Here is a 21,452-nt window from a genome sequence, read left to right on the forward strand (position 1 = left end):
GCATGAAAAAAGTGCTATGGAGGGTTAGCCATGTGGACTTGACGTATGGATACCAAGTGCTTATTGTATTCCAAGAAGTAGCCTCTTTGTCTCCCAATCTCTCCATCCAGACAGAGCTCAGTACAAGATAGGAACTCAATAAATGCTAATTGAAATTAAATCAACCTAAGTCAGTGTGAGCAGAATTGATGATGATGTAGCAATCAGAAACCACATCCACCCCGGAGTTTCCGATTCCTAAAATTAGGTAAGTGTGGCATGGATGCTGAAACAGCTTTGAAAAATTTTGCAGACATCCCCAATAGGCTTGTTTATCTTTCAACATCTTCTTATCCCTCTGCCTCTGAGTAGCAGAATAACAGCTCCTCTAATAAGCAAGAAGAAAACACAAAACCCTCCTCTGGAAATAGCTTGTTTTTAATAAGAATGCACAGTTGCTCTTCTATAATTATTCTGTATATTACACTTACTGTTCTCTGAGGCATCAAGGTTCCAACACAGTGGAACTCGAAAATCTCATTGATGTAACTAACGTGTAAAGCTCTTTGTCAGAATCTTGTCTTTGAAGTGCCCGCAGCACTGAGCCTGCAGGATCTTGCACAGTGACAGTTAGCTCATACTAGTTGAATGAATTTTGGTGAATTTGGGAAATGCTAGCTGCCAGTCATAAAGGAGCTTAGAAGGGAAACATTTCCTCCTAAACTATGAATAGACGGACTATCTGTTGAATTCATTTTACGGTGTATATGACAAGCCTTCTGTGGAGAAAGTGTGTTCTCCATTTATTGAGTGAATAGGAATTTTTTTTCATCAAGATTACCTTTTTTATTAATCATCAGTGTCTGAGTTCAAAGGAAAACTGGATTGGTTTTCTCATATTTTATAACAGCTCTGGAAAGGAAGGAAGAATCTCTTAGGATTGGAAGACGTACATGGTTTGTGAACTGTCGGGATTTTGTTCTGTGTTATTTTGTTTTGAATTAAGAATTTAATTTATTGGAACAGTTTTACATTTACAAAAAAATTGGCAGGAAACTTTCTTCTCCTTCTACGCATGCCTAGCCCTCCCCCCTCCCCCATCATCATCTCTTGTCAGAATGGGACCTTTGTTATAATTCATGCACCTACATTGGCACATCGTAATGACCAAAATCCATAGTTTACATTATGATTCACTCTTGGTGTTGTACTTTCTATGGGTTTGGACTAAAGAATATCGACATAGATTCTCTACTGTGGTGTCATTCAGAGTACTGTGAGTGCCCTAAAACTTGGTGCCCTGCCTTAACCATTCCTTCTCCTCCTCTCCCTACAACCATTGACAACCACTGATCATTTTACTATCTCCGTATTTTTGAATGAATGCTGTTAATATTCTATTAAGTTCAGTGAAATAATTAAATTTATATTGTAACTCCCCCATATTGTCCTAAAATCGGTTCATCTACTGTCAACAGATGATAACCAGCCATTATTAGATGTTACATGTTTTTCTCAGTTTCCCAAGGATAGAGTTAAGTACTGTTGATGACATTTTTTACCAAATTCTATGTGGTTAGAAGTCAACTGTATGCCTTTTTTTACGTTTCTTCTCTATTCCTAATCAGTCCATGAGTTCTGTAGACTTCGCTGGTTCCTACCTCCTTCCTTTCTGTTCCTGAGGGAAACCTAGTTCAAACACTTCTCATCGTAGAGCCGTCTAGCTGTTCTCCTTGACTTTCTTTTATTGCCTTTCAAATGCAGCCTACATACTGTCCCAAAGAAAAAAAATCCTCTGCAATACTTTCTTGAACCATACTGCCAAGTTTCTCGACACTTGGAAGTTTTCTTATTTTCTGTTATATCTAATGTTCCACAGATAACAGCCTCTGGTATCGAATGATGTAATGCCTCCAATCACTTCCTATTCAGCCATCTCAGCACTCACTCTAGTAATGACATAAGAGACAAACTTATCAAATGGATGGAGACTAGAAAGAAAGTAAATAGAGATACACAACCATCTCAGTGAGCCGGGGTATAAATCAGTGTAAAGATACGACATGTTGTTACTATGAATGCACGGTTAAAAGAAGACACTGCAATTTTTCTTCTTTAACGTTCTAAACCTTTAATATATTATCCCTACATCTTCAACCTTGAACATGTTTTGTCCAGGGAATTAAAGAAGAATGAGCCAGTTTTAAAAAGCAATTTGTGATGTGATCTATAACACTGAAGTGTATTTTGTGCCACTTGTCAACGGAGGTGTCCCCCATCACACTGTTAAGAAGAGCTCAAAGCATAAGCGATCAGAACTCACTCCGGGGCACAGAGTTTCTCTTTCAGATTGCTGCCTTTCTCTCTGGCTGGATTGTAAAAGGGAGAGGTTAAGTTCCTCATACATTTTAAAGTGCACTTTAAAGTACATTAACTCCCTAACATTTCTGCACTGAAATGCTACACTAATTTGATATTTGTCCTAGATCTTTTTTCAAAATTTTTTTTCCTATCTAACCTAGGAAGAAATCTTGAGTTCCCTTCACTGTGTTCTCTTTGCTTTTAAACTACCATGCTCTTTGGCAATTTTCAAATTTATAAATGGAAAATTTTGTCATTTTAAATGCGATTACATAGTTTCTTTTAAATTTAGAGGTTTCTCTGAGAACTATAATAATCCTGTCAGGTTTAAAACATATAGCATTAGTCATGTGTGACTTATATAAGGAGGAAAGGTTGGAGCCTGTTTTAGGTATGTGCGTGAGAAATGTACTCTTGGCCTCACATAACTCAAAAATGACTAAGACAATTTAGTTCAAATTCTCCAACAAGTTCACCTTGGGTCAAAATTAAAGTTAGTAAAATCGCATCCAAAATGGAATTGTGCCCAGAAAAAATTATAACCTGAAAAGGTGATTCAGATTTTAAAATTGTTCCCCCCCACCCCTGCACTGCATACATACGATGTTTTTCTTCACTTAAAACATTTAATTTCCCTTGATGCTGCTTTTGATAGAAATGAGTTGCTAGTTTTTACAGTCACTGAGTTTTTCAATGTGAAGCATCTAATATTTACATTGGATTTTTATTTTAATAAGATGAGTAAAGCCATTTAATTAATCTTAGTTGAATTAATAAAACTGACAATCTAATAAACTAAATGAACTAACAAGCAAAATAGAGATGAGAGTCATAAATAGACAGCAGGCTGACAGATACTGGGGGGGTGGAGGGAGTGAAGATAGAAAAAGTGAGAAAAAAGCTCATGAACATGGACAACAGTGGTGTGACGGCAGGGGGAGGGGGAGGGGAAGGTAGGAGACTTGACTTGGGGTGAGGAACACGCAGTGCAATATACAGATGATGTGATGGTGGGGAAGCAAAATGTATACATCATATGTGATGCTGCAATGGCTAGTATAATGAAATATTCAGTGCCCTATGTCAGTGCAAAATCATCCCCAAAGTTTACAAATTGCCCAATTATTATGCTTACTTGGGAAGCATTTATTTCCTATCAGTTATGTACCCAGCACTGGTAGGTGTTAGGCCTTGATCAATGAACATGCCACACTTTTTAGCCTTGAAGTATTTTATCTGCTGAGGCTGGGAACTAGAGAAAAAGACTATATGGTGATTCTGCCACAGGGACATTCACTGATTCCTGTCTGAGCAAACTGGTTAAGAAGACTCAGAAACATCTGAGCTCAGATGGCTGCCACGTCTGACCCCACAACCTGGGAAAGTCTTCATTCTGAGGATCAGAAAGCGAGACATCCCGGGGAGAATGGAGCAGGCTAGTTGGCTGGACGCACAGAAGTTGAGCTTTGCTTCCCTGCCTCTCCCGAGCCGAAGAGCACATAACTGGATAAATGGGCAAAATCCACCTGTCTGCACAGGAAAGCACCTCAGGGTGCAGAAGCACAACCTTAATAGCTTAACAGAGACCTGATAAATTCTTTGTAAGCTCGCGATTGTAGGGCATGGTCTTCCCTGCTTTCAGGATTGCTGCTGATGAAGTGTCCTAGCAGCAGAGTGGGAGCCCCAGGGTGTAACCATGAAACTCTACCATCCCATCTCAGCGGAGCCGGAACAGGAGCAAGGAGAGCAGAGGACACTCATTGGAATCCTCTAAATAAATACAGGCGACAGAGAGAATTCTTAACACCTTGGAAAAGAAAGTTCAGACTATGCTGCTGTTGAGAAAAAGTTGAACAGTGAATGAAGAATTGTTACAAATAGAAAATTAATAACAAAATGTCTCTTTTATAAACTACAAGGATGGAAAGAAAGAACAACTGTAAAAATTGAATTTAGTTTTTTTTATTTATTTATTATTATTTTTCTTTTTTTGTGGCAGAGATAGAGTCAGAGAGAGGGACAGACAGGGACAGACAGACAGGAAGGGAGAGAGATGAGATTCTTCATTGCAGCTCCTTAGTTGTTCATTGATTGATTTCTCATATGTGCCTTGACTGGCGAAGAGGGTGAGGGGCTACAGCAGAGCCAGTGACCCCTTGCTTGAGCCAGCGACCTTGGGCTCAAGCTGGTGAGCCTTGCTCAAACCAGATGAGCCTGCATTCAAGCTGGCAATCTCGTGATTTCTACCTAGGTCCTCCACGTCCCGGTCAGATGCTTTATCTATTGCGCCACCGCCTGGTCAGGCTGAATTTAGTTTTGAATAGAGATGCTATATCCAGTAGATCTAGCTCCTGGATATATAGAAATTTTATAAAAAGAAAAAAGTATACATTATAAAAAAAGCAGTGGCATAAAATTTGTAATCTACAGAAGGAAAATAATTTAAGCTCAGATGTTATATTGCAGTGAAATTATTCAGTAACAAGTTTATACGGTATGCTTATCCAACTTCTTAGTTAGTATAGACTCCCACAGAAAGACTACATGCTTATGGGAGGTACAATTGTTATATCGATAAAGGAAATTAAGTTTATACCACTGCTGAGGAAGAGGACAACTGACCTAAAATAGCTGATATAACACCTCTATATAATACAGCTGAAATAACAGCCCATACATTTTGTTTAGGTCCCTAAATACATGATCCAATAGCTATATACTCAATGCGTTATCAGTAAAGATTACCTGTATGTCAACTGAGCCAAGAAAAGATGTAAAGAATAACTTAATTTGTGAAGGCAGATTAACTTTCTTATTTTGAAAAATCTTTCATAGAAAATAATTAAGACCAACCCCCCCCCCCCAAAAAACACAACAATCTTACACCAAAGAGTCCAGATTGAGTTGTTTAGAATAAATCACTTCTATAAAAAGTTTCTCCTTGACCATGTCACGTAAATGAGATATGAATGAGTTTGGATTTTCTTTGTAATATTTCAAAGGAAAAGGGAAAGCGTCCATCAAAATAATATACCCACAAAGGAAACATTTTCTCTAAGATTTTTTTTTTGATAACTTGATGGGTGTTAGTGTTTAGTGTAGCCAAGGGTCACCTGGTTGAATAGTCAAGGGGCAGCTCTGGAGATTCAAAGTGATCAAACCTGAGTATTTATAAGCCTGGGGACTCCAGAATGTGGGTTTTTGACTGAACGCTTGTTGACAATAAAGCTCCTGGAAGTCCCAGAGGTACCATGGAGACACAGAAATCTCTGCAGCACCCTAGTTTCCAGTGGAAATAAATACGAAGAAATTATACAAAGAAGAGGAGGATTTGGGGGAAAGGTGGTTGACAAGGAAGACAAGAAATGCAATGTGAGTCCACATTGGATTTTCATTCTTTTGCATCTAAATTTTAGAATTCTAAATGAAATATTTCAGGAAATAGATACATGCATGCTTTAAAAATTAATGAACTTCTTGTCCTTCCCATTTTGTTATGCCTCCATTGATTACTTATTTTAAAGTATTGACTTTGTTATAATCCTCAAGTTTTATTTCAGCTTATAAAAGGGTAAAGGGCAGCAATGCATAATGTGATTACAGTGCTACTGAGTGATTTGCCCAATTTATTGCCTTTTTCTTGGCTCTTAGGATTTTATTAGTACATTTAGACAATAAGATTCCTTCTCTTTTTTGTATGTATGTATGTTCTTTTGAAGTCATCTTAGTGTTGACTTTTAATGATTATCAGTTGCTAAAGAATTTGGAATTACCGTAACATTTTCTTGTGTGTGTGAGTAAAGCCTTTTTCTTTTCTTTCTTTTTTTTTTTTTTTTTGCCAATAGAAACGAGAAATGAACTCTGTCTTTCTAATTATGCCTGCGTCTGTTGAGTTTTAGTGCGGTGAGTTTATCAGCCCTCCCGGGCACTGGCTTTATTGGGTGACAATTGAAAGAATTTGGCAGTGTCAGTATGAAAATTTAGCTAGTCTGTGCACCAACATTAGTTGTCATATTATACAAAGATAACTGAAATTGGAAGCTTTTGATATGCTTCGGAATTCAGAAATATTCAACACTCAGGAGACTTCAAAAGGCTATTGTAAAAAGTTTTACATTTTTAATCAGAAGCACTAAGAAACCTTTTTAATAAACAGTTCCAACAACTCATATTTTCAGAGGAGTAACACAATTTTGGTAAAAGTAATTTTTGGGGAAATAGAATAGGCACTGTGGGGAGTATCATAGTATACTACTGACTCCTAAATTAAAGGAGAAGTGTTGAACTATTAATAATAAAATCATTTTATTAAAATTTCAACACAGAAGGGTCTATGGCTAACCAGGTGCCTGTCTGCAGTATCCTAGTGTGGTGGGCATGTGTGGCTGGCTTTATATCAGGGACAGATCGTCCTGGCCTGTGCCTCTGTGCTCCACTAGCTGTGTTCAATTGGCAGAAGTCTCGGTTCTTCTGCTTTTGTCCTCTGACCTGGTGGTAGGTACTTTGACCCCAGGTCCTCACATTTGCATCTGCACATATTTAGTCCCTTTGTCAAAAGGAAGAGAAATAGATCACTCAGTTGGTAGGCGCATCAGCTTGACCAAGACCCCGAGTGAGTACCAACTGGACAGGGTGGGTCGATCTGGAAATACACAGATAAAATCAATGATGCAACAGCCATGCAGGACGTGAGCAGCTCTGTCTAAGGGAAGCCTCTGCTCACTCAGCCTGGCAACAGATCTGGTTTGTGAAATCGGTCCCATTAGTTCAACTGTGGGTCAAAGTGTCTCTTTTCTTTAGAATGTTCCGTCCACTGTTTCTTTGCCTATTCCATCAAAGAAGAGAGGACACATCAAGCCTGAGTGTAGTTTGAAGTGGTTGGATATAGAGGTACAGAAAAGGTTTGGAGGAAAAAAGTATGAAAGCCACAGGGAACAGTACGTGCCTGTTCTTTTGCAATTAGCAATCACTGTCTCCAAGGGAGAGGCAACATGGGCTTAGAACGCTCTCCTGATCCCATTTCTTCCATGACTTTGTTCTATTAAATGTCGCCTCTCATATAACTCCTACTTTTGCATTTTCATTTATATGGGATAGCTGACAACATCATTGTTGAAAATGATTATAAAACACTATTAATTTTCAGTGATGATTTACATAAGCTCCAATAAAACAAAACAAAACAAAACAAAACAAAACAAAACAGTACTTGCATTCTAGACTTGCATCCAGAAATATATTTTGCCATTGCATTTGAAAGCCTGTGGTCATTTTAAGTATATTCAATGACTACAAGGCAATGAGATTGCAATTCATAGATTAAACAACAAAGAAGAAAAAGGACTCTAAATATTTTATCCTTCAGTTCACTTTCATTTCTAAAATACATAGAGTAAACGCTGCCTGGGATTGCAGCATTTTTTATGTGAAGCAGCAGAAAAGAACCTCTGGCTCTAGAGTTCCCGAAAAAGTCATTTCTCGGGTCCTGGGAAAGTGGCATTTAGGCCCACAGTGGCGGTACCAAGTGCAGAAGCTGCTAATCACCCCCCCCCCCCCCCCAGCACGGAGTATGCCACAGCCCCGGACCAGCTGCCATCTGCACTGCCCTGCAACAGTGAAGTTTTTCTATTTTCTTTCTTTTTTTTTTTTTTTTGACAGAGAGAGTCAGAGAGAGGGATAGATAGGGATAGACAAACAGGAAGAGAGAGAGATGAGAAGCATCAATTTTTGTTGCGGCACCTTAGTTGTTCATTGATTGATTTCTCATATGTGCCTTGATGGGGGGTGGGGGGCTACAGCAGACCAAGTAACCCCTTGCTTGAGCCAGCGACCTTGGGTCCAAGCTGGTGAGCCTTTCTCAAACCAGATGAGCCCATGCTCAAGCTGGTGACCTCAGGGTCTCGAACCTGGATTCTCCGCATCCCAGTCTGATGCTCTATCCACCGCGCCACTGCCTGGTCAGGCTCTATTTTCATTATTAGTATTAAATGCATCAGAAAACTCTTGGCCAACTCTACAACAATAACAAGGTCCTATAGATTTTTGTTTAATGAAGTACATGTTTATCATTTACATCAGTGGTCCCCAACCTGTTTTGGGCCACAGACTGGTTTAATGTCAGAAAATATTTTCATAAACTGGCCTTTAGAGTGGGACAGATAAATGTATCATGTGACCGGGACAAGCGTCTAGAGTGAGTCTTAGATGGATGTAACAGAGGGAATCTGGTCATTTTTTAAAAATAAAACATCGTTCAGACTTAAATATAAATAAAATGAAAATAATGTAAGTTATTTATTCTCTGCGGACCTGTACCAAATGGCCCACAGACCGGTACTGTTCCGTGGCCCGGGGTTTGGGACCACTGCTTTACATAACATCATCAGTTACAGGCATCAGAAACAAAGCTTTTATAAAAATGTCTGTTTTGAAAATGTATATATACCTGTAGTAGTGAACCTAAAGAAGGCTTTTATTTTTTTTCTTTGGCCACAAGGTTGTTTTTTCTTTTTCCCTCAACTGCTGTGATTTGAAGCGCTGTGTTATTTAAAACAGAAATCAAAATAGCATCTGTAGGAGTGAGCTTATAGATTTGGCCTCTCCAAGACCAATCAAGAGCCAGGCATTTAAATTCCATGGTAACAATCTCTTATGCACAAAGGAGTCCTGATTTTTTTTGTAGCAACCTTGTTGTGACAAAATGTGTCTGGTTTACCTTATTTCATGTCCCCCTGAATAGATAGTTTAAGAATCTGAGAGAACTTCTCTTTTGTAAAGTCATGTGTAATTTTATATTTTAATGTGCATTCAAAGAGCATGCATACTCTGTCTCAGTGGGACTTCCTGGGGCAGTTTGTGGGTGGCATACACGTGTATTCTTCTGATGGAGGATAATTTATGGGGTATGAGGAAAATAGGTCAGTCATTGTAACCAGGCCTGGACTCATGGTGGCAAGAATAAATGCAAATTGCACCAAAGCAATGCTCTCCAACAACGCTGTTCTGTTTTGTTTCTAAATAAAATGTGAGCTTTGTCTTTCCTGTCACTCTTTTCAATCCTTACTAGCTTATTTTGCAGGCTCTGTTTTCTCAACAATGTTTCTCATTTCTTAGCGTTTGCCACTAATAGTTATAGTGTTTATTTTGTACAAGTTTCATGGACACATCGAATTTAATATTGTTTATGATCATAATCTTTTATCCCCCAGGTTTCAAGGGTCCCTGTTCCTCCTGCAGGAGAACCTCTAGATAGCTTTAAAAATGCAATGGTATGGTGCAATGTACAGACGATGTGTTAGAGAACTGTCTACCTGAAACCTACATGGTTTTATTAACCAGTGCCCCCCCAATAAATTCATTTAAAAATAAAATAAAAATGCAATCTTAGAATAAATGGTTCTACCAGTTACATTATGGGAAGAGGAACTAGGGAAGATAGTTTTCAGCATAAAGTCATTTGCATAGATAATTCAACAATGCCACTTTACAATGAATTTGTATTTGATTTGTTTTTGTATTTTTTATATGAAAATATGAGTCATCTTGGCATTGATTATATATCATGAGCTATTTTAAACTTGCATTAGTGATTGGAGCAAGTTCAAGAAACACTGACAATGTCAACTATATTTTAAATCATGATATTAATTGTGTATAATGCACCAAGTACAAATGCTTATTATTGTGTGAATATGCCAGAAAACTTAGCATTGACATAATATATTTTTCACTTGAGGACACATAGCATTTTATTGATGACTTTGTACTTTTTGTCATAAAACTTACTATAAGTAACAATTTTAAAAATTAAGTAAGTATTTTTTTCTGAAATAGATTTCTATAATTTGTTACCATTTTATTTTTATGTGTTTCTCATAGTAACAATGTTTGCACATTGATTTCTTAATTAAATATTAAGTCCCCAAAATATTGTAGTATATAGAACTAGGACAATATTAAAATTACAGTTTGACATTAAGTGCTTAGTAAATATTAATATTTACTAAGAAAAAGAAATAAATGGTAAGAATATCTTTAAACTCAATATTCCCATTTGACAGAAACATTATATATTTATATAACTTCTACTTGTTAAATCTCATTTACTATTAATTAGCAATATACACAATGATATATAATATAAAATTATAAGATGATATAGTTATCAAATATACTTAATTATAACATAACTAAAATTTATATAGTTACATATATAAAAAATTTTAGAATATCATATAATGATCATATATAGTTAACTTTAACATACATATTATATGTATAATTTATACAGTTGTGTATGAATTATACCTATATTTTAGTATAAACATTTTTTAAAGTTTTCCATTAGTTTGACAGCTTTAAGCATATGTGAGTGTAAAGGATCCTATATTTGTAGAAATAGAATTATGCTGTGTTTGGACATAATAGAAACTGGTCAACGCTTATATTTTAATTTTTAGGAGAATAGCGTAGTCATATAAGAATGTGCAGAGATTTCTATTTCAAAGTGCTAATAAATTAATACTTGGAATAAAAGCCAGTTCATTTGGCCTTCAATCAAAGTATATTAACAAGCACATTTATAGCAGTATTTATTGTTCATGACAATGACCCAAGATACTACACCATTCTAATTGACTTATACATCAATCTAGACCAATTAAATTGTGTTTTATTGTAACTTTATTGTGAGAGAGAGACAGAGACAGATTGAATCGGAATGAATTAGATTGATCAAGACAAGCAAAGTTTCAAAAATGGAAGTATGGAGATTGAAAAGCCAGTATAATTTTTGCCTATAGAGAAATAGCAGTTTTATAGAGCTATACGTAATATATTCATGTGCATACTTTTACATAGTACATATATGCATTTTATCTTGCATTTTCACTCAACATATAATCTTATATAATCACACTTTTTGATAAACTCCTTGATTGTCTTCTATATCGGATGTCAGAAAACTTTCTTTTTTTGTTGTTGTTACTATTGTTCTTTTCTATTCTATGCAATTGAATTGTCTATTTTTGCCTGTAACAGGATGTTTTGTTTAGTCCTGTACATAATTTTTACTACATTGTGTTCAATATGAATAGTGATATGACCTTGTACAAAATTGATGCATAGTCTGGTTCAAGAGAAGGTTTGATTTAGGATGATTTAAAATATAGGCGTTCTTTCTCTATTTACAAAAAAAATAATGACAACATTCAGTATTGATATCACACACACAGAAAAATGACAGTCATTCAACCTTGATCGAGGGGTAAGGTGTGAAGCTTTATGTACGCATGCTCCACACTGACTGTGGAATGACTTTTGGTGGGTCCTCGTTTTTCCTTACTCTAGAAAACTCAGTTCCTTTCCCTCGCTTCCTTGTCTGCACTTTCTGTGTTTTGTAATCTTGCCAGTTCTGATTGTTTCTTATAACCCATTTTCTTCAGATCAAAATTATTGCCAATGCTTGGTTCAGCCCTTCGTCATCTCAACATGGCCTTGGTGTCTCCCTTGGTTTGGTTTTCCACTCACACTGTCCCCTTCCCTTTCTCCTCACACCCACGGGCCTACACAAGAACCTAATGTGTTCTGTGTAATGATACTTCAGTGAACAAACAGACCAACAATTGTATATTTTATGCTGATCTGACCAAATAAATCCTGTGTGATTTATTGACACAGGACAGCTACTGTTGTGTTAGCTGTTGTCATTTTTTTTTATTTGACACTAAGGGAAAAGAGGTCAGTGCCCCTGACTAAATAGTCAGTTATTGCATGTTCTAAAAATTCTTGTATCACATCAGTTGAAAATCACTGGAATAGGCAATATTCCCTGCACCTGTGGAATTTGCATTCTAATGAGAGAGCTCATCAGTAATCATGCAAAATGAGTAAATTATGCAGCATGTTGGAAGATGATTATTATGGAAAAGTAGAACAACATAAGAAGAAAAGGAAATAATGAAGTTGGGGAGAGAGAAAAGCCTGAGAAGGTGTGTTCATTTAAAATACATTAGCCCTTGAAGGAAGGGCAGGAGTGAGTTTAGAAATCGCTGAGCAAAGAGCTCTCTAAATGCAGGAGCAGCAAGTCTAAAATTCTGAAACAGGAAGGTAGGTTGTGTGTTCGATGGACATAAAGAAGTCAGTGTGGTTGGGCAGATTAATAGGGAAAGAGAAGGGGAGGTGAGTTCAGAGAGGAAACAGGGAGCTGAATAATATGGTGTAAGACTGAGTGAGATGGGAAGCCACTGTGGGCTTGTGAACACCATGATCTGAATGATGGTTGCTGAGAAAAGAATGTTTTAAAAAATAAAACCCCAGTGCCTGACCTGTGGTGGCGCAGTGGATAAAGCGTCGACCTGGAAATGCTGAGGTTGCCGGTTCGAAACCCTGGGCTTGCCCGGTCAAGGCACATATGGGAGTTGATTCTTCCAGCTCCTCCCCCCTTCTCTCTCTCTGTCTCTCCCTCTCCTCTCTAAAGTGAATAAATGAATAAAAAAAATTTTTTTAAAAAAATAAAACCCCAACAATACAAAATTATTCAAAATTTTTCTGCTTTAAAATATGCTTGGTTAAAAAAACTATAATATATCCTCAGGCTACATTTCCCGGTCTCACATACTTGATTACACTCCTCCTCATATCCTCATGGTACCCATCCTAGGCTCCCATGGGAAAATCAGTGTGGGATTCCATAATTGAGTGTGTTGCACACCATAAATAACTTCATACAAATGTGAAAATAATACAAGTGGAAATCATTGAGAAATACACCGTGTGGGTGTTTGAATATGAGCTTAATCTTGAGGATAGGTGAAATCAATCTGTCAAAGGGCGAACAGTGGAGTGTGGGTGGAAGACGTTGCATAAGCAAAGAATCAGATTAAAGAATGTCCACCTGATCAACAAGATAAGAGGCTCATTGGGGAGAAGTTGGGCAAATGGCAGCCACACAGAAGAATTTAGACTTTGATGTCACTATAAAAGGGGCTATTTGCAAGCTTTCCAGTAGACAAATAAAATCATAAAAATCCATTTTTAGACAGTAGCCTGGTAGATGGTTCTGATTTACTGAGGACAAATGAACCAACAAAAACAATTCCTCTGACTCAAATTTGCCCTTTACCTAAAACAGCATGCCCTTGTCAGATCTTGGATAAAATCAGTGACCTGACAAGAGTCATCCTTTTGACCTAAGAGGGCTTCTGTTATTTTCCCAGAAGATTTATGCCTGGCACAAGGGCAGAAAATGGAATTAGACACAAAGGGAGTTATTTGTCTCCTCTGTGTATAGGTGTGTGTGTACTGTTGCTGAGTTTCAGATCCTAGAACATTCAGTGCTATTTATTGTTAAACATATATCACTGCATGACAACTACATTGAACCCAAAGAACATGGTAAAGTCTGATTTATAAAATAAAGTTGCTGTCTTTTTTTTTTTTTGGTCAGGTAACTGAAACACGGACGGGTCCTCTTGGCTGCAGTAACTATGACAACCTAGATTCTGTCAGTTCTGTTCTGGTTCAGAGTCCGGAGAATAAGATTCAGTTGCAAGGTATGTAAGTAAATTTTCATTAATTCTCTGTGAGCCCAAATGGCAGCTATGTAGTTGTGATTTCTTCCTTCTATTTTTTTTATAAGTCATGTGTGGTACTAGACTGTTCAAATTTGTAAAAGACCAATTTCCTAAAATTTTTAACTTATGTGAACATTCGAGACCACCAAAGGAAATGTCAGGTTTCACTTTGCTTCTTAAATTAGGTAATCTATAATGATTGAAAATTTATCATGATAGTATTTTACTACCCTACAGTAATCACTGTCTCAGTAAGTAGCAGTTTTTTCATAGGTCTGCCTGAGCTTTGAATTTTTCCTTTCAGATGCTGGTAAAAGTCGTAACCATATTTATGCATAGTGTAACATGAACTGTTGACATTATAAACATAAACATAAATGGTTTTAAGGCTGCATTTGCCCTCTGACAAACAAATGTATTTGAGACTATAGTAACAAAATTTTGATATTTTTATTTTTTCTACTATAAAAATAAATTATGTGATAATACCAATTTAACATCTTTTTCTATTACTATATTTTGAGATAATTTAAAAGGTTATTTAAAAAATAATAACTTTTGACATTTTTATACAATTTCCAAAATGTTTATGTACTAGTTCTAATAAGTTCAAAACAGTCTTTGTGATGGCACATTGTCTAAATTATGTTGACTGATCAAGGGAGTAATTTAAGGTGTTCTTTTTTTAATTGAGTAAGTTAGAGCTATACTATTTACAATATTCAGATTTACATAAAAATGCATAAAAGTTTTAGGAAGTCTGCCATTTTTTTCTCAGTGTTTCTGTCTTGAAAAATATAACAGCTTTAGTTTATTTAAATTTACCCTAAACAATAAAGGAATGCCATTTATTTTTATCTGTATAACAATTGTAAAGAAAATATTTAAACATTTTAAACTTTAAACGCTATCCAATTTATAACAATCACCTTTAGATTTAAAGTTATTGAAATATTTTTTTCAAAAAAGAAATGCAGTCAACCCATCATAGTTGTAATTCCCTACTGCTTACATGTTTGTACATGTATGGATTAACTTTCCATCAGAATCTGAACTTTTATTCAAAAGGACAAAAATGTTGATAACAAATAAATGTTCATTTTAATAAATTTATTATTGAAATTTATGAGCACAGTTTATTAACTTTGACTGCTAGGAATCACTGTGTTCAGTCTGCAGAATATTGTATTGTAAACACTAAACTTCAACCACCTGTCTGTCTTAAAGAGAATTAACATAAGGACTACACGAAACCACACTTCCCTTTGTCATAACTATATTTCTGCTCTTTTCAATTTCTGTAATGTCTCCATCTCTGTCTTTCACATTTACTATTTTCCAGGCTTATTATATGTTTCATTGTTTATTGCAACTTTATTTGTATACTTTGGTGAAACAAAGACCTTTCCAAATATAACCTTAGAGAATCAATATCAACACTCAGTTTCCCATGTACTTTTTCTTAAATTTCATCTGCATGTTCTTGTGGTCCAGTTATCATGTTGATTCACATATCCACCGAATTTTGCTTCTTCACTTTAAAAATAATGCTAAGAATTCACTCATTCTGGAGCAATGCTAGCATAAATACATTTCTTTTGAATGTATAAAAATTATACAAATTATGGGTTATTTGTATAATATATAAAAATTAAAATTATGGGTTACTCTATTGGCATTTGGGAAAATGGGTGTTTCCAAAGAATTTTTAAAAACGTACACTGTAGGTCTTTGTGTCTTTCATAGTTTGTTAGTAATTTAGTTATTTGGTTGGATGGATGGATGGTAGATGGAGGGACTTGATGAATAGATACAGATAGATAGATATTTTTGTTTGTGTTGTGTTATATTCTGATTTTAAGCAGAAGGTGAAGTATTAGAATCAGTGTTTGGTCCTTTGGAGATCTTCTGAATTGTGAGGGGTCTGGAATTATGATAGCTTTTCAGTATCGACTTTATTCTTTCATGCCTCTATCTACTCTTATAGAAGAAAATGAATTGCTCCTGAAGTAGTATTTTATCAGGGCAAAGAAAGCTTTAATATGAATTATTAAAGATAACAGTATTAGGCAACAAATTCAGAACAAAATGACATGACTTTGTTATCTATATGAGAACTGGCATTCAGAAACAAGATGCCGAAGAGCTGCATGCAACATTAATTTTGACTGAAAACAAATGAAATCGAGTATTTTCTGGCAGTGAGAAACCTGGATTTACTTGCAGGTTTGACCTTGAGATCTGGCTTTGCACAATTAGGCTATAGAACAAAATAACTTTCAAAGATCATAAGAGCCAATCTACCCATCTCTATCCAAATTCTGATATAAAATGTATTATATATATATGACAAACAGTAATTCATAAGAAAGTATCAACAAATATATATATCAAATTAATGATATTCTAATTTTTTCAACCCTATAAATTTAATATACCAAACAAGATACCTTTGAGTCAAAGGATAGCAGGAGTAATTAAGTAATTATTAAACCTTTTTTTTTTTTTTTTTTGTATTTTTCTGAAGCTGGAAACGGGGAGAGACAGTCAGACAGACTCCCACATGCGCCCGACCGGGATCCACCCGGCACGCCCACCAGGGGTGACGCTCTGCCCACCAGGGGGCGATGCTCTGCCCCTCCGGGGCATCGCTCTGCCACGACCAGAGTCACTCTAGCGCCTGGGGCAGAGGCCAAGGAGCCATCCCCAGCGCCCGGGCCATCTTTGCTCCAATGGAGCCTTGGCTGCGGGAGGGGAAGAGAGAGACAGAGAGGAAGGAGGGGATGGGGGTGGAGAAGCAAATGGGCACTTCTCCTATGTGCCCCGGCCGGGAATCGAACCCGGGTCCCCCACACGCCAGGCCGACGCTCTACCACTGAGCCAACCGGCCAGGGCCATTATTAAATCTTAATGGTAACATTTTTGGTAAAATTGCCAGAAATAGAGAAAGTGAATGACCCATGTGACTGAGTAACAAACAGTCTTCCAGGTCAGTTGGTTCCTAATATTTTAGTTCAACAAAGTGACACAGGAATAGGTTATTATTACATAGAAAATTTAATGTAAATTTTAATGATGATTAATTATGCAATATTTTTGCTTATCATAAAAATAATGATATTGATTATAAAAATTTTGTGTTCTACTTTATATATTAATTTATTGGAGCAAATTAACTCAGAGTTTATATATACAGTATATATAAATGAGAAGTAGAGAAATAATATTTATTAAAATGTTTTTTATTGATATATATTTCTAGCAAAAATATACATAAGCTAATTAACAACATGATTAAAGAAATATTGAAGAATACTAGTCAGCTGGCCATTTTCATTGTTGTCTTGCTAACACATATACTTGTGTGATACAGATTACAATTTTTTTAATGTCATTCATCAATTGTGTAAATTTCTTATGTATTGGTTCACCACATATTGCTTCATTTTTACTTTTTTTGTCATTCTGGGGTTCTAATTAAATATATTTTTAGGGCTTTCAGTCATGACCTATATATAAGGTCTACTGGAAAGTTCTGTCCGTTTCTATCACAACAAGTTTCTACACATAAGTACATGTTTATTTGGCACATGTGTACCTCTCTATTTTTATCACTTAATGTATACATACTGATGTAGCAAAATAACTAAAACAAAGTTGATTCACGTTAGTCTTATGTGTGAAGCGATAGTGTACCCATGGCTACTGATAAAGTTTATTTACGCCACTGTAATTTTTACGAATTTCAACAAAAAAGAAATGCTACAGAAGCATGTCTGTCACATCCACCACATTCCCCGGACTTAGCACCCTCTGACTATCACTTGTTTTTGTCCTTAAAAATTTTTTTGAAGGGCAAAAAATTCAAAAATGAAGAAGATATCAAACAAGCACTGGTTCAAATTTTTTCATCAAAAGATAAAACATTTTCAAAAATGGGATATACAAATTGCCCTCACGCTGGCAAGAAATCATTAATAATAATGGCAATTATATTATTTAATAAAGTTTATTGACAGTAAGAAAAATTTGTATTTTGTTTTATTCCAAAAACAGACAGAACTTTCCGGTAGACCTTATATCTTTTAATACTGTCTTCAGTATTTTATAGCTTTTGCCTTATATTTCTGTGTTCAGTATTTTTTCTGACATATTCCAGTTTGCTAATTGTCTCTTCAGCTGCATCTATACTGCTGTTAAATCTATTAAATACTTCTTAATTTTAATTTATGTATTTTTATTTGCTGAAATTTTATTTAATTATCATTTATAATGTCCAGTTCTTTGTCAAAATTGTCTGTTTTGCCATTAAATTTTTGGTCAGCTTATTGATATTAATTATAGTTCATGTCTGATGGACTTCATCTTTTCTTGTTTTTTTTATATTGTTATATTTTTATTGAATTCTGATGTGCATAAAAATGTGTACAAATTACTTTAAATTCTTGATGATTTGTTTTAAGTACAGAGATTTGTTTCCAACAGTATTTTAATCCATTTTTAACTGAGCCATTTGAAAGTATGCCTTAGACCTGTTGTAGTCTGGTGGTTCTTTTGCTGTTTTTAATTACTTCTGAAGTATGCAGCCCTTTTGGATTAAAAAGGATCCCTAGCTATATCATGGGCGGTTCAAACTGCAACTTTTGATTTTCTAACTGAGCAAAACAAAGTGTTTGGACCACTGCCCAGGGATTCTTTTCTTTCCTGGTTAGCCTGAGAAATCCTAATTTTGATTGGCATTCAGATCCTTGAAAACAAATTATTTTTTATATATTTTCTCCCTGTTTTCTCATTTTTTTCTAGTGAGATAGTTGGCTCAAAAATAAACAAAAATTATATAGTCCTCCAATCTGGACATGCCCATATTTCACTCTGTGATTCTCATAATGCAGCTCCTGCTCTGCCTCACAGGCTAGTGGGCTCACAACACAGCCTCATGCAGCATCGTCTGGGCACCACGTAGACCAGTGGTGGTCAACCTGGTCCCTACCGCTCACTAGTGGGCATTTCAGCTTTCATGGTCGGCAGTAGCAGAGCATCCAAAGCATAAATAAAAAGATAGATTTAACTATTGTATGTTGTCTTATAAAGATTTATTCTGCCAAACTTAGCAAAAATCCGACAGAAATTACTTTGTAAGAAATTATTATTATATGCTTTAACTGGCTATAACTCTGCTTTATAAATTTTATAAAGTAAAGTTACTTCCCTACTTTATAAATCACCATTACTGTGGAACCGGTGGGCAGTTAGAAAATTTTACTACTAACAAAGATACAAAAGTAGGTGGTAGGTATAAAAAGGTTGACTACCCCTGCTGTAGACTGTCTCTAGTTACTTCTTATCCATATTTTTAATCTGTTGGTTTCTGTACAATAAAAAATAATCCTTAGGATAGCTCCCAAGTCCCTCTGAGTTGTCTACTGAGGCAGTCCACATTCTCTGTTTCGGTATTACTTATTGTTTATGTTTGTGTTCTAGTTAATACATTGCAAAGTTTTGAATGGTCTGTCTCTGACTTCTTTTCTCAAAAAATCATTTATTTTTAGCGTGGTTTTCTTTTTGTTTGTTTTTACAGAATGTTAGCTTCCTTCCATTAGTCATAGATGGTTGATAAGCCGATAGGGAAAGATTATTACTGAAATGCTTGCATGTCTCAAACTGAATACATCATTTCTTGCCACCGGTCATTCCTTCCCAAATTATGTCCTGAGCCTCATCTATTTCTGCAAAAACACTGCCATCTTTACAAATGAAAAGTTATGCAATTACTTGGTTTACGGTATTTTTAATGTAACATGAAATTTCTGGGGATTTTTTGTTTTTGTTCTTTTTATTTTTTATTTTTTATCTTATTTTTATGAATTTTAATGCAGTGACATTGATAAATCAGGGTACATATGTTCAGAGAAAACTTCTCCAGATTATTTTGACATTTGATTATGTTGCATACCCCTCACTCAAAGTCAAATTGTCTTCTGTCACCTATCCGGTTATCTTTGTGCCCCTCCCCTCCCCCACCCTCTCTTTCTCCTTCCTCGCCCCTTCCCCATCTCCCACCCCACCCCCCGTTGAGAGACCAGCGGCTTCTGTATATCTGTGCCACACACACAGCTCTCTAAAACGTTTTATTTATTTATTTATTTATTTATTTATTTATTTATTTATTTATTTACAGAGTCAGAGAGAGGGATAGATAGGGACAGACAGGAACGAAGAGAGATAAGAAGCATCAATCATTAGGTTTTCGTTGCGACACCTTAGTTGTTAATTGATTGCTTTCTCATATGTGCCTTGACCTTGGGGCTACAGCAGACCACGTAACCCCTTGCTGGAGCCAGTGCCCTTGGGTTCAAGCTGGTGAGCTTTGCTCAAACAAGATGAGCCTGCACTTAAGCTAGCGACCTTGGGGTCTTGAATCTGGGTCCTCTGCATCCCAGTCCAACGCTCTGTCCACTGTGCCACCACCTGGTCAGGCTCCCTAAAATGTTTTAATAACTATATCCTGATTTCGAAGTCTCTCACTAGCGGAGACTCTGATTTGTTTTTAACACTGAATAGGGTGTTTTCCAATGAATTCACTAGATATTTCTGAAGTACAGTTATTTGGTTATTCACCGGACTAGACGTTTAGAAATATTTTTTGCTTTGCTATTTTACTCTTCAATGTCATCTGACACATTTCATCTGCCTTACATCAAATAATGTCCCATCATCAGACGTCCCCAAACTATGGCCTGCGGGCCACATGCAGCCCCCTGAGGCCATTTATCCGGCCCCCACTGCACTTCTGGAAGGGGCTCCTCTTTCATTGGTGGTCAGTGAGAAGAGCACTGTATGTGGCGGCCCTCCAACGGTCTGAGAGACAGTGAACTGGCCCCCTTTTTAAAAAAGTTTGGGGACCCCTGTAAGATACTCATTCCTCTTCTATCATCTAAATTGCCTTTCCATCACCATTTCCCTAATTTTGATGATTTCAGTCTTTGGTCTAAAACTAATCTTTTCTTCCTTTTAACATCTACTTCTAAGTATTTACCACTCAGAGTATCCTGTAGCGTTAACTGTCATTTAAATATAAGTTAATTAATTCCTTACACTTTAATATGATATAGGAACCCCAATAACATTACTCTAAATGTATTTTCTAACCAACTTATTCACTACATTCTTATAATCGATAGTAAAAAAATACTACTACTTGGTATTTCAAAAATACATATTTAATGGTTTATGTGTGTGTGCTGTGATTAATGTATACTCTTGTACCACAAAACACCTATCTCTTCATGGAAAAATTATCTGTGTGTAAAATAATGTTCTAGTCTTTCTCTGTTATGATAGTTTTATTAATCTTATATACCTAGTATAATGCTTAGCCAGTTAATTATACCTAATTATATGTGTTCCAATTCTAGTAGTTACTTAAACATTATTGTGTAATATTGTTATATATTTCTTTTATTTTTCCCAAATATGTTGCATGTACCTTTAGAATGTATTTTTCTGAAGTTGGAAATGTGGAGGCAGTCAGACAGACTC

At 35.9% G+C, this 21,452-nt stretch overlaps 1 protein-coding gene across 4 annotated transcripts in view; it reads left to right on the plus strand.

Annotated features, from left to right (window-relative positions):
* BRINP3 (BMP/retinoic acid inducible neural specific 3) overlaps positions 1-21,452 on the plus strand; it is a 342,152-nt gene that overhangs the window by 233,594 nt on the left and 87,106 nt on the right. For all 4 annotated transcript variants that reach the window (XM_066360881.1, XM_066360884.1, XM_066360885.1 and 1 more), the window contains one exon: positions 13,787-13,892. In XM_066360881.1, the coding sequence (XP_066216978.1) occupies positions 13,787-13,892 (106 nt within the window). The remainder of the gene's footprint in view (positions 1-13,786; positions 13,893-21,452) is intronic.

This window comes from Saccopteryx leptura, chromosome 1, assembly GCF_036850995.1.
Source record: "Saccopteryx leptura isolate mSacLep1 chromosome 1, mSacLep1_pri_phased_curated, whole genome shotgun sequence".
NCBI classification, from domain to species: domain Eukaryota; kingdom Metazoa; phylum Chordata; class Mammalia; order Chiroptera; family Emballonuridae; genus Saccopteryx; species Saccopteryx leptura.